This window comes from Mastigoproctus giganteus, chromosome 3 (genome assembly GCF_048544385.1).
Source record: "Mastigoproctus giganteus isolate SK-2022 chromosome 3, ASM4854438v1, whole genome shotgun sequence".
NCBI lineage: Eukaryota > Metazoa > Arthropoda > Arachnida > Uropygi > Thelyphonidae > Mastigoproctus > Mastigoproctus giganteus.
The window spans coordinates 212,361,113-212,376,076 of NC_143577.1; the positions used below are offsets into that span (position 1 = coordinate 212,361,113).

General features: G+C 36.5%; 1 protein-coding gene across 4 annotated transcripts in view; it reads left to right on the forward strand.

Moving 5' to 3' along the window:
• LOC150088662 (serine/threonine-protein phosphatase 2A 56 kDa regulatory subunit epsilon isoform-like) overlaps window positions 1-14,964 on the forward strand; it is a 258,149-nt gene that overhangs the window by 104,262 nt on the left and 138,923 nt on the right. For all 4 annotated transcript variants that reach the window (XM_090369609.1, XM_090369608.1, XM_090369611.1 and 1 more), the window contains exons 3-4: window positions 125-226; window positions 6,372-6,464. In XM_090369609.1, the coding sequence (XP_090225735.1) occupies window positions 125-226; window positions 6,372-6,464 (195 nt within the window). The remainder of the gene's footprint in view (window positions 1-124; window positions 227-6,371; window positions 6,465-14,964) is intronic.

A 14,964-nucleotide genomic window follows, 5' to 3' on the forward strand; every position in this document is an offset into this window, starting at 1 on the left:
ACCATTGGTTTTGCTAAAGTTATACTTTTAACATGCCTAGTAAAGGACTAATATTGTTGGTATTTATACTAATTTAATTTTTAATTTAATTTCTAGAGATACTAATTTAATTTTACATTCTTAGATATCTTGCAACTTGTTTCGCACCTTACCTCCAAGTGAAAATCCTGATTTTGATCCTGAAGAAGATGATCCAACATTAGAAGCCTCTTGGCCTCATTTACAGGTGAGTAGATATACAGTTTTCAATAATCCAAGCTTGTTTTGAATATTTATTTTTTTCTAATTATTTAGTAATTATTCATTTATTTTTATCTTTTTTAGAAATGGTGAAGACAATCCAGCTTATATGCATAAGTGCTGATTGTCTTCGCCATGTTTGTTCATTTGCATGTAATAACTTGACTCCCATTGTTGATTGATTTTCACGAAATTTTATATTTAGAAAGATTAATCAAGACATCCAAAATTTTATTAAAATCAGACAAAGAAAAATCTGGAAATTATTTCTTTATTCCATACAGTTTGTCTCAAAAAAAGAATTTTGTAGATTAAATGTAATTTTAATACAGTATTGTTAGATTTAGATAGTCTGTGCATGCTTTGGTTATATTGTTATGTAAGACTCATGAATATGGTGTAGCTTGTGAAGAGACACATGTAGAGAGAGAGAGAGAGAGAGAGAGAGAGAGAGAGAGAGAGAGAGAGAGAGAGAGAGAGAGAGAGAGAGAGAGAGAGAGAGAGAGAGAGAGAGAGAGAGAGATACTCTTAAAAAGAGTGTGGGAAAAGAGGTTAGTAAATATTATACAGTTGTAATTAAACCGAATGGCTAAGTTTAGAGAACACAAAACTATAGTTTTATTAAGTATTCTGTAAAGTTATAATATTTGTAATTAATTGATAAAGGAGATAACTATATTTATTTTTAACTTCTATTAATCACAGAAAGAAAAAAATTCAGTTAAGAAAAAATATTGACAAGCTGAAATGCAATGCACTGTGTACATTAAGTAATTGTTTTTTTGTTATGACTATTGGCGTGGTTAAGCAGATATCGCAAAAAGATAGTTTATTATATTAAAATTTTAATTTTAACTAATAGCCATACGTTTTTAGTTCATCTTTTTGTCCCTCTCTGGTAGGCTAAGTAATACATTAATGAAATATTTGTATTATTATAATTAATGGAGTTAAATAGCACCATTTTTTTTTAGCTACACCGGAGATTACAGGAAAAGTAGTCTCTTGTAGTTACGTTCCTGATTGGATGACAGTAGAGAACTAACTGTTATTTGGCTGGCAGTTGGCTTTCTAGAGTGGTGATGACATGCCAACTGCATTAATATCTCCAATAATTGTTGATAAATTTATTGACTTTTTTCAGTCTGCTAGTTTTCTTGCTGCTGTTTTCTTATGTATATATATTTGTTTTATATATGTATATATATTTGGATTTCCTTTTATATGGGTATATGTATGAATGAATAAATTTTGTTGATTATCTGTAAAAACAAAAAAAAAAAAAGTGCAAATTTCCATTTATCTATACATGATGTACATGTATGTAAATGATGTATGTGTTTGTGTGTTGTCTAGTCAGTTCCCCTACAGTCCATCAATGTCATTTGTGTTATAGCATTGTACAGTCAGTCGGTCCTCGTATAACACGTGTTTACATTACACGAATTCGATCATACACGATTTATAAATAGGGGAACGATGTCTTATATAACACGAACCGAATTCGCTTATGCACGATTCGCCTTTGTGTTTACAAGAAATGGCAGTCGAACGCGGAATCACCCCAACCGAACGCAACACGATAGGAATGAAGAAGATTCTGAAAATGTATTTATGTGTTTTATATCAGTGAAGGGGAAACATATTTCACCATAATAACGTAAAAACCAACACAATTCCAGCTATCGATATAATCGCAAATGCAATTAGATGGAGTTTACTACCAGTTTATAACAGATTCCACTAGCAGAAACGAAACTGGAAATTGTTTTTATTGTTTTATGGTAGTAACCCCCAGAAATGTGCTTTAGTAAAATGTGGGGTGTTAATAGTGTATCTCAGCCTTTACGGTGTTGTTTATTCAGTTGCTATACGCGAGCAGCTTTGTTTATGTGTATCAAGCGTGCCTCCTCGTTTTGTAATTGCGCTTTATTCCCTAAAAATGAGTAAAATGCTTAAAAGGTGTGAAAAGGAAGTGTCCTGGTGAAGACACTGCAGATTTAGAGAGAGAGAGAGAGAGAGAGAGAGAGAGAGAGAGAGAGAGAGAGAGAGAAAAAGCAATATCGATAAACAGAGGCGGACTGGGTCAAAAATTTTTACACGGGAAAATTTATAGTGGCCTCATACTACGGTTTATGGCCAAAATCACACCGGCCACCGGGATTTCCCGGGTAAGGCTTATGGCCAGTCCGCCTCTGTCGATAGAGAAAAAAATATGAAAGTGTGAAACGCTTTGAGCGAAATGAAAGACCATGTGATATTGCACGTGCTACAGACCTAAATGAGGCAACGCCGAGAATTAGAAAGAATGCGGAGAAAATAAAAACAACTTTCGTACCAGGAACAACTCAAAGTGTAATTAAAATCCATTAGATTAAGACACAAGAATTGGAAGGGATGGAACGGCTGTCATCTGTTTGGATAGAAAATCAAACAAAACAAGTTTGCTTACGATAGAAGCAAAAGCATTAGCAATATTTTATTACGTAATAGTCATTACGTATTATAAAATACGTAAGTATTTTATTACGACTATTTTATTTAATATAATAATTTTTTTACGAATAACATACGTATTTTATTCATAAAAAATACTTTTTAGTATTAAAAAATACTTTATTATAATATAATAAATAATAAAAAATATTTATTATTTATTATATTATAATAAAAATATATATTATATTTTTTATTACGTATTTTAATCGTTATAAAATACTTACGTATTTTAATCGTTATAAAATACTTACGTATTTTATAATGATTAAAATTACCCGATTATTTATTGTGTTTGGTAATGTTTTGGTTCCAAATGTGTGTTCAATCTTGGGTGGTCGGCACCTAACCCCACTTTTCCCATAGGGCCTGTTGTTTATATTGCACGAGGTTTTCTAGGAACACAACTATCGTGCTATATGAGGACAGACTGTATTGTATAACTGGCCACTTAGCAATAAACCAGCAGAAAATCATCTGAAATTTGATTAGTTCCTCTCCGTTGCCACTAAGTAAAAGAAAAAAAAAGTTGTTAAATTGGAGTTGGGGTATCAGAGTGCAATCCTCCTTGAGAGAGGAATACTGGATTGAGGTTGGCCAGTAATCCCATCATGTGTTGTCTTAGAACCTTCATGTGCCATGTGACGGCTCTGTTTATCAGGTGTTGACACCATTACTGAACAAATATTAATGCTGTGTGCAAGTGTCGTGTACACCTCTTGGAAAACACTAGTGTCAAGCTCATCCTCCCTCTTGGGTTCATTCCATGTTTGGGTATTCAGCTGTGTTCCTCCTAGCTTGGCTAGGCATGTCTGGTGCTGGTCTCTGTATTAATTTTTGTGTTGCAAGTCTGTTTTCTTTTATCTTACTTTTGGGCATCTCTATTCTGAAATATTGCATGTGAAAAAAGGGCTACCTTTGGTAACATTTCCTGTTTGTCCTTATGGCTATTTTCATTTAGCTGTTCTTAATAGCTGTTGGGAATGCTATATCCCAGCAGAAGCAAGGGGCAGCCAAAAGCAAATGTGGTTACAATAGCAGTGGCAACTTAGGTTGGTAATAAATTCTCTAGTCAAGTGATGATCAAGACAGTGAGATTGTTCAGCCATGTTGGAAAATTGAAAGGAAAAATAACAGAATGCTTGGACACAGGTTAGGGAGTAGGCGGTGAGGTAAGGTGTACAAGTTCAAATATAAAAAAATTCCATTTTAAAAAGAAATAGACATAGCAAATTAACAAGAAATGTGGACAGAAATTACTAATGGGCTGTATCAGTATATTACATTATTATATTTTATTTCTGTAATCTGTTAAGTTTCACTGCAATTGGTTCTTGTCTAGCATTTTGTAAAATGGAGAAAAAACAATTACAGGTGTTCAGGACAAATAGACAACTCCTGCCTTCAAATTACTGAATAATTCAGAGTGCTGAAATTAATAGGTAACAAAAGTAGTATTAGCGGTTGCAAATGGGGGGGAACCTTCCTCATCTGTTCACCCCTCTAATAACCTCTAATAATTTTAAGTCTTCCTTAAATTTATTCAAACTGTCCCCCCTCCACAATATCAGATGGAAATTTGTTCCAACAATCAGTTACTCTTGGCTGAAATAAAATTTTTGCACATCTATCCCTTTTCAATTTAAATTTATATTCCTTTGTGTGTGTTGTCTCAGGAAGAGTGAGGTTACTGTCAACATTCAGTTTACTCAATCCATTTAAGGCCTTAAATACTTCAGTAGTCTCCTCACAGTTGCCTAGTTTTCAGAACTGAAATCTTTAATGGTAAGGGTATCCTTTTGTGTCCTTGACTAATCTTGTTGCTTTTCTCTGCACTATTTCTAACAGATCTACATCCTTCTAAAAATGAGGCTTCCAGACCTGTATGCAGTACTCAAAATTCAGTCTAGCCATTGCCTTATACAGCTGGATAATCACCTCCTTGTCCCAGCTGGAAAAATTCTTGTATATCATTGACAAAATCCTATGCACTATCCTAGCATCCTCTGCATGGCTTGGAGAATATCATGTTGGACTGTGCAATCACACCTACGTCCCTTTTTCTTCTCCACCCCCTTGGGTGTTGTGCCACTTGGACTTACTTCTGCCCTTGTTCATTATCTTGCTTTATCAGTGTTAAACCTCATTTGCGACTTATCAGCCCATCTGCCTAATTTTTCTAGGCTTTTGTTACAGTAATGGGCCTAGCACCCAACTCTGATGGTTGCCACTAGTAACATTATTCTAAGATGAGAAGTGCCCATTTATAATCGCTGTCTTCTGCCAATCAGTCATCCCTTTATCCATAGCAGTAACTTGCCCCTAATTCAATACCATTCAACACTGTATCAATTTATACAGCAGTCTTTCATGCTAGAGTGTAAAAAGGTTTACTGAAATAAATCTAAAAGTAAAATTATTCTACTTTTTTTTTTCTTTTTTTTTTTTACTATAAAGGTCTTTCCTACCATAAGGACATGATGAATTATTGACACATCGGCAGTAGCTTGTGGTGTTAATTTATGAATTTTGCTTTTATAGTAAAAAAAATATATATATATATATATATATATAATTTACTTTTAGACTTTGAAGGAAAAGAACCTAATCTGTGGATATAAAAAAATTTAACATTAAAGAGTGATTTTCTTGTTATCAGAAGTTATAGCAACTATGACTATTCTTCAAAAATTTCATTCATTTTTCCACTCAAAGGCCACACTGTAGGAAATGTTTCTCTAATTTTCACTTGAACACCTTGTTAAACTAATTTACCTCTGCCATCTGAAAGGGAAGTATTGCCAAATGTGAATATGTAAGAAAATGTTCTTGAAATGTGATTAACCACTCAAAATATCTAGTTGTCAGTACATAGAATATGTAAGTGTGGCAGCACCAAATCATGACTATAGGATTCAACATTTTGAACATAAAAAGTTTGCTATGCATATGGATTTCTGTATAGGCTAATAACACCTGCATAACTGACAAGTATAAGTATAATTTTATACACAGGTGAAATTGCATACATTGTTACATCTAAATCCGTGTAGGATGATTTGATATTTAGTCATCTTTTGCTATTTAACAGGAAACAGTTATGAAATTTTTTTTGAGAATTGAATTGCCAGGTCTGTTACACTCACCATGTTAGAGAGTATATCTACAAGTATCTTCCCAATACTTGGATGGGTTGGGGGTGGATCCAAGATGTGGCCATTAAGTTCACCAGAACTTACCTTTTGAATACTATCTTTGGAACCACGTGAAGAGCTTAGTGTTGTGAAACAAAGGTTGGCTCAGGATCTGCACTACTGCAGCTATCAGAAAACTATTGATGTGTGCTGAGAAGCATAGAATCCCAATAATGACACCTTGAACAATTAGTACGATTTTGTGTTCTTAATGATTGTTAAACTCTTTTCTTTCTTTCTCACTTTAAAACTTCCCTTGGCCTTATCTCTGTAACTATTAAGCTTTGGATTGGTGTCTTTGATTATTTCAACTCAAATTGTCCTAAGGAATGTTCTCTTGAAGTTTGTCACCATGTATATAAAACAGAGTAATGTAAATTACTCTGTAATTGAGAAATATAACTCTTACATTAAACAGATACTGTATTTTGTTTCTTTCAGCTGGTCTATGATTTTTTTCTGAGGTTCCTTGAGTCTTCAGATTTTCAACCTACAGTGGGCAAAAAAGTTATTGATCAAAAGTTTGTTTTACAGGTAAGTTATGATCTTAATTATTCAGGTTGCTGCCATTATAATATGCAACAATTTTGTTTTCTATTTTATCCTTCAGAAAGTCATATTGCGTGTGATTGATATTTGATTGAAATTTATTTATGTTAATTTTTGATTGATTATCACACATCTATTACAATTTCAGCAGCATTTGAAGAGTAAAAAAATTTAATGTCTAGTTAAATTAGTTAATGGTTATTACATACCTGATTGTTATATTTAATTGTTATTTTGAATATTACATTGGTTTTAGCACATGACCTTACACTTAGAATGAAACGTAACAAGAGTAAGTGGCTAATAGTGAATGCAATACTTGTGAGATGCATTAATACATGAATTTTGGGGAGGGGGAAAAAGAGTGAGGGGCGACTGTATTATAAAAAAAAAGTGTATAGGAAAAGGTCATTGAAATGAAATTGTATCTATAGTGAAAGTTAAACTAATAATTAATTTAGTGTTACGTAGTTAACTTATAGTAATGAGATTTCTATAATTAGTATGATAATCTGAAAGAATTAGAGGAGTTAAAGTTAAGAAGATTAATGAATGCTCCAAGAAAGAATTCAAAGACAGGAGAGATTGCTTCTACAGGGATGGGATACACTTAAATAGAAAGGGTGCAAGAATATTTGCTGACGTTATCGGCGCCTCCGTAGCCAGGTGGGAAGGAGCAGCAGTGCGTAGCACACGTTTCTTGATTAGACCAGGGTTCGAGCCCGTCACCACCAAATACGGAGTATGCGGAAAGGTCAGGGAATGACCACCGCATATCCCGGAGCAATATGGCCTTAGTTGCTAATGCTCCTAAAAAAAAACCAAATAACAACAATAACAATAACAGCTGATGTTATCGAGGCAAAGTTAGGTGGGTCGGAAAACTGCTAGCTTGGGGGCTGGATTCACAGACTAATAGATTAACAGTAGCCGCAGGCAGAGGTGGAAATGATTCTTGCACTACTTCTATTGGAATGAGCAGCAGCCCAGAAAGCAAGTTGCTGGGGGTTTCAGGAACTGCTGGGAGTCGTCATGGAACAAGTAAATACATGTGCTGTGTTAGAGTAACTAAGAATAATAACAGGTGCATGTATACTTGTATGTACACCAATCCTGGAAGTATAGTAAATAAATTTCATGAATTTGAAGTGCTGGTCAAGACATCAAAGGCGGATATTGTTGGGATATCAGAGACGTGGTGTCACACAGATATAAGGAATGCAGAAATGAAATTTTGAAATTTGGGGAGTACAGTGTGTACAGAAAGGATAGGAAGGGAGGAGGGGTTATGCTGTTAGTTAAGAAACACACAAAATCTAAGGAAGTACATCTAGTTGACATATATGGACAGTGCAATGTTGAGTCAGTTTGGTGTGACATAAGCACTGGGAAAACCAAGTTGAGAGTAGGAGTGTGTTATAGGCCTAATGACTCTGATGAGTACAGTGAACAATTATACAGAGAAATGGAGTGAGCCAGGAAATCAGTGCCTTATAATAGGGGATGTTAACTTCCCAGAAATTGACTGGAACTTGTGGTTTGGTCACTCGCACACTAGCAAGGTTTTTGTGGATTTATTGAATGACTGTTTTTTACAGCAGCGTGTTAAAGGCAACCAGAGGGAGTAACACTCTTGATCTGATTATCAGTAGTGATTATTCATGCATTAAGAATTTGCAGATAAGGGAACCACTAGGTGGCAGTGATCACAGTGTACTGATGTGGGATTTACTTAAAGATGTAACTACCATCAGGGGTAAAGGGAAAGGTTTTTGCTTTCGTAAAGGTAACTACAGTGGTCTCAGATTTTAAGTTCTATACAGTGGGACCAACTGATGACGTTACCAACAGGAAATTCTAAATGTGAAGCATTCAAGGAAGTAATCTTGGAAGCTATTAGGCTTTTTATTCCAATTAAGAAATACTGTTCTAGGTTTAGGTCCAAACGGATGTCAGATGAACTAATTGTGACTCGTGGTGGGGAAGAAAAAATGCATGGGATGCATATAAATTATCAGGCGACATAGAAGCCTATGGTGTATTCTGTAACAGACGAGCCTATTACAATTCTGTAATAGGCTAGTCTGTAATCAAGTCACAAAGGAGGTTGGGCAAGCGAAGTCAGTTTATGAGAAATCTTTGGCAATGGGAGCAAAGACTTCTTTATTTATATAAACTCTAAAAGGAAGGGGATGAATCAGATTGGTCCACTTGATATCAATGGTTTGACTGTAAATGATCATTCTTGGATAGCTGCCAAACTAAATGAGTATTTTGCATCTACATTCACACATGAGGATTTATTCAAGGAGAGTTTATGAAACTCTAACAAGGAGTTAAATGATTTTGTAATAACTGAGAGCAAATTGGAGGAGAAATTGTTGATGCTAAACTTAAGAAAAGCACCTGGGTGGATGGGATCTACTTGTTAGTTTGACTTCTGTTCCAAGGAAAATAATGGAATCACTGGTTAATGAAGCATTGCCGGATCATCTAGACAAGACAGCATTAATAAATCAGACACAGCCTGGGTTTGTTAAGGGGAAGTCTTGTCTGACCAATTTGATTGGATAGTATGATGTAGCAACAAAGGAACTGAATGCAAAAAATGATTTTGATATCATATACTTGAATTTCAGGAAAGCTTTTGATACTTCGCACATGGAAGATTGCTGTACATATTGGCATAAAGGGGAAGTTTCTACAGTGGATAAAAGGCTAGTTGAGTGGGAGAAGACAGAGAGTGGTTATCAATGGACACTGCTCTTCTTGGACTAACGTTATTAGTGGTGTTCTCCAGGGTTCAGTGTTGTGCCCATTGTTGCTTTATATATTTATACAATGATATTGATGAAGGTATATCAAGCTTAATGTCAAAGTTTGCAGATGTTAAAAAAGGTTGGGAGGGTTGTTAATAAAGTAATGACAGTGTACTGCTGCAGCAGGTTATGGAAAAGTTGGGCAGATGAGCTGAGAAGTGGCAACTGAAGTTTAACATTGACAAATGCAAAGTACTGCATATGGATAGCAGTAACCCTAGAGAAATGTACTAAATGGGTAGTGGAGAATGAAAAAGACCCAGGGGTAATTGTTCAGGCAGATATAAGTTTTCTGAGCAGTGTAGACAGGCTGCCAGTGAAGGTAATGTGGTCTTGTCAATGATTTACAGGAATTTTGCGAGCAGGGATAAGGAGGTGATTATCCCCTTCTATAAGGCAATGGTCAGGCCACACCTTGAGTACAGCGTACAGGTCTGGAAGCCTCATTTTAGGAAGGATGTAGAGTTGCTAGAACGAGTACAGAGAAGGGGAATAAAGGGGGTGCTCTTACGAAGAAAGGCTTCATGTCTGCAAATTACAGTGTCTGGAGACTAGGCACCTGCGAGGCGATCTGATTGAGGTGTATAAGGTCTTGAATGGATTGAGCAGGCTCAGTGCTGATGGGATTCTTCTTCTTGCTCAGATTACAAACCCGAGGGGGCATAAATAATTGAGGAAAGACAGTTATAGAATAGATGTGTGGAAATTTTCCTTTAGCCAGTGGGTAGTTGATTGCTGGAACAAACTTCCATCTGTCATTGTGGAAGTTGATAGCTTAAATAAATTCACGGCAGAACTAGACAAACATGGAACGAATGGATGATGAAATGGGAAGGGTGGTTTTTTTTTGGCTGATGCTGCGTAAGCTTGCTTTCTTGCATCATATGCCTCTACACGTGCTAATGCTAAAGACGTTTTAAAATTGTATAAGATCTCAAATGTAATTTATGGGAAGGGTCATGAAGTAGTAAGATGAATGCTTACTTTGGAGCATGTCTGAGCCCAATGTATGTTGATATAATTGTACACGTTGGCACTAATGATATTAACAGTAGGAGACCGGCAGAATTACTTAGCAAGTACGGGTCACTGTTGAACAAAAGCCGAGAATTAGGGTTGAATTTGAAAGTGCCTGCAATTCTGCCCAGACACGATAGAAGGGAGTATATGATGAGGGCCTTGTCGATCAATTCGGCGGCCCTGGAAAGATTGTGCAAGGCTCAAGGGGTAGAATTTTTTTCAGCCTGGACTGTACTTGTTAACAGGAGAGACTGCTTCTATAGGGATGGGATACACCTAAATAGAAAAGGTGCAAGAATATTTGCTGATGCTATCAAGGCAGTGTTAGGTGGGTCGGAAAACTGCTAGCTTGGGGGGATACAAGGACTAATAGTTTAACAGTAGCCGTAGGCAGAGGTGAAGGTGATTCTTGCACAACTTCTATTAGAATACGTAGCGACCTGGACCGTGGGGTGTTTGGGGTTTCAGGGACAGATGGTAGTCATCCTGAAATAGGTGGGTATATGGGATGTGTTAGGGTAACTGAGAATAGGAGTAGGAGCATGTATGCTTGCATGTATACCAATGCTAGAAGTATAGTAAATAAATTTGATGAATTTGAAGTGTTGGTCAAGACATCAAAGGCGGATATTGTTGGGATAGCAGAGACGTGGTGTCACACAGATATAAGGAATGCTGAACTGGAATTTGGGAAGTACAATGTGTACAGAAAGGATAGACAGGATAGAAAGGGAGGAGGTGTTATGCTGTTCATTAAGAAAAACATAAAATCAAAAGAAGTGCATCCAGTTGATATAGATGAATCACACCAAACTGACTCAACAGTGCACTGTTGAGTCAGTTTGGTGTGACATAAGCACTGCGAAAGCAAAAATAAGAGTAGGAGTGGGTTATAGGCCTAATGACTCGAATGAGTACAAAGAACAATTGTACAGAGAAATAGTGGGCTAGTAAATCGGAATGTCTTATAATGGGGGATTTTAACTTCCCAGATATTGACTGGAACTTGTGGGTTGGTCACTCTCACACTAGTCCGACTTTTGTGGATTTATTGGATGATTGTTTTCTGCAGCAGCATGTTCGAGAGGCAACCAGAGAAAGTAATACTCTTGATCTGGTTATCAGCAGTGATCATTCGTGTATTAAGAATTTGCAGATAAAGGAACCACTAGGTGGCAGTGATCACAGTGTACTGATGTGGGCTTTACTTAAAGATTTAATTACCATCAGGGGTAAAGGAAAGGGTTTTTGCTTCCGTAAAGGTGAGTACAGTGGTCTCCGACAGATTTTAAATTCTGTACGGTGGGATCAACTGACGATGTCACCAACAGTAAATTCTAAGTGGGAAGCATTCAAGGAATTAATCGTGGAAGCTACTAAAAGTTTCATACCTGTTAAGAAATATTGTTCAAGGTTTAGGCCTAAATGGTTATCTAATGAACTAACGAGACTTGTAATAGAGAAGAAAAATGCATGGGATGCATATAAATTATCAAGCAACTCAGAAGTCTATGGCAGATATAAGCTAGTCTGTAATCAGGTCACAAAGGAGGTTAGGCAGGCGAAGGCAGATTACGAGAAATCCTTGGCAAATGATTGGTCCACTTGACATCGATGGTTCGACTGTTGATGATCCTGCTCAGATAGCAAACAAACTGAATGAGTATTTTGCATCTACATTCACACATGAGGAATTAAGGTTTGAAAATGGCAGAAGGTTATCAAATTTTAGCAGGATACTTAATGATTTTGTAATAACTGAAAACAAAGTGGAGGAGAAATTGTTGAAGTTAAACATAAGAAAAGCATCTGGGGTGGATGGGATCTATCCAGTTATATTAAAGGAGGCGGCAAAGCAACTAAGCAAATCCTTAGCCATAATTATGAGAGCATCCTTGGACTCAGGAGAGGTTCCCACGGATTGGAGATGTGCAGCTGTATCCCCAATTCACAAAGGGGGGATCGAAGGGTGACACGAGTAATTACAGACCAGTTAGTTTAACTTCTGTTCCGGGTAAAATAATGGAGTCACTGGTTAAAGATGCATTGCAGAATCATCTAGACAAGACTGCAGCAATAATTCAGAAACAGCATGGGTTTGTTAAGGGAAGGCGAAGTCTTGTCTGACAAACTTGATAGGATATTATGATGTGGTTACAAAGGAACTGGATGCAAAAAATTATTTTGATATCATATATTTGGATTTCAGGAAAGCTTTTGACACTGTTGCGCATGGAAGACTATTGTACAAATTGGAGCAGAATGGTATTAAGGGTAAGTTGCTACAATGGATAAAAGGATGGTTAAATGGGAGAAGACAGAGGGTGGTAATCAATGGGTGCTGCTCTTCGTGGACTAATGTTATTAGTGGAGTCCCACAGGGTTCGGTGTTGTTTTGTATATTTATCAATGATATTGATGAAGGTATATCAGGCTTAATGTCGAAGTTTGCAGATGATACAAAGGTAGGCAGGGTTGTTAATGACAGTAATGGCAGTGTGCTACTGCAACAGGATCTAGATAATTTGGGCAGATGGGTTAAGAAGTGGCAACTGAAGTTTAACCTTGACAAATGTTAAGGTGGTAGAAAATGAAAAAGACCAGGGAGTAATTGTGCAGTCAGATATGAAGTTTTCTGAGCAATGCAGACAGGCTGTTAGGGCAGGTCATGGGGTTTTGTCAATGATATATAGGAATTTTGCTAGCAAGGAGAAGGAGGTGATTGTCCCTCTGTATAAAGCAATGGGCCGACCGGGCTAGCCGGATGGGTAAAGTGCTTGTCTGGCAACCCAATGGTCGCGGGTTCGATTCCCGCCTCGGGCTTGGATCAAAGTACTGCAAAAACCCCGGGAGGTGCATTATGGCCACAGAAGCCTATGCGCCAACAACTACCAAAAAAAAAAAATAAGGCAATGGTCAGACCACGCCTTGAGTACTGTGTACAGGTCTGGAGGTCTCATTTTAGGGAGGATGTAGATTTACTTGAGCGTGTGTAGAGAAGGGCAACAAGATTGGTGAGGGGAATGAAGGGATCCTCTTACCAAGAGAGGCTTAAGTTCTGCAAATTGCAGTGGCTGGAGACTAGGCACCTGCGCGGTGATCTGATTGAGGTGTATAAGGCCTTGAATGTGTTGAGCACACTGAAATCTGATGGAATCCTTCCACTTGTTCAGATTACGAACCTAAGGGGGCATAAATTCAAATTAAGAAAAGACAGATGTAGATTAGATGTGCGGAAATTTGCCTTTAGCCAGCGGGTGGTTAATTGCTGGAACAAACTTCCATCTGTCGTTGTGGAAGTTGATATGTTGAATAAATTTAAGGAGGAACTGGACAGGCATTTAGAGGGAATGGTGTTTTTTTTTTTTTTTTTTTTTTGGCTGTTGCTGCATAAGCTCATACACTTGCTTTCTTGCATCAAATGCCATTGCTGCTGTTACTACTACTACTATGTTAAAAAAAACAGTGATCAACATTTTCACTGAAATAAAGAAAAGAGGATTTATAAACAAAAAAGAAAGCTTAATGCTGGAAATGTAATCTGTGAGAAAGGTACTATTAATGATACTTGGCAAGAGAAGTGTTTGCACAGTGTTAGCTAAAGAAAGTTGATATATGTACTTAACATTGAAATACAAATACATAGTTTCTTGGAATAAAGTTGTGTTTATTGCCTTAATTTAACAGATGTACAAATAATTACATTATGAAGAATTGTGGAAAGACCCAACATATCAAACAGGAGAGATACAGTTAGACCCAGTTAGTGATGACATAGATCCGATAACAAAGGAAGAATTGGAAAAGGCATTGAAAGCTACAAAAAATAGGAAAGCAGTGGGAATGGATGGGATAAATGCAGAACTAATGAAGTATGGAGGAAGTTTTTTAAAAGATAGGATATTATATATTTATTATAAATATTTATTAAATTTATTTAATAAATAAATAATAATTAAAGATAGGATATTTAATAATGTTGGGAACAATATAAAATACCAGAGGAATGGAAGATAGCAAAAATTATTTCAATATTTAAAAAAGGAAATAGAAATGATACAAAGAATTATAGAGGGATTAGCATATTAAGTACAGTAAATAAAATATATAGCTAAATAATTGAATATAAAGTGTTTAAGGGCAAAGGCCTCATACTGCGAGGTAGATTGACTATCATTAACATTAGTAGAGGCATATGATGCAAGAAAGCAAGCTTATGCAGCATCAGTAAAAAAAAAAACAAAAAAAAAAACGCTTCCACTTCACCCTTCCGTTCGTTCGAAATACCTGTCCAGCTGAGCCTTAAATTTATTTAGGCTATCAACTGTCACAACAACAAGGGATGGAAGTCTGTTCCGCCAACCAACTACCCGCTGGCTAAAGGTAAATTTCCGCACATCTATCCTACATCTGTCTTTCCTCAATTTGAATTTACTTCATAATAGCAACCCTTTGTTCCATTCACTAATTTTGTTGCCTTTCTCTGTACTCATTTCAACAGTTCTACATCTTTCTTAAAATGAGGCCTCCAGACCTGTATACAATACTCAAGGTGTGGCCTGATCATTGCCTTATACAAGGGGATAATCACCACCTTATCCCTGCTAGAAAAATTCCTGTGTATCATTAACAAGGCACCACGAGCT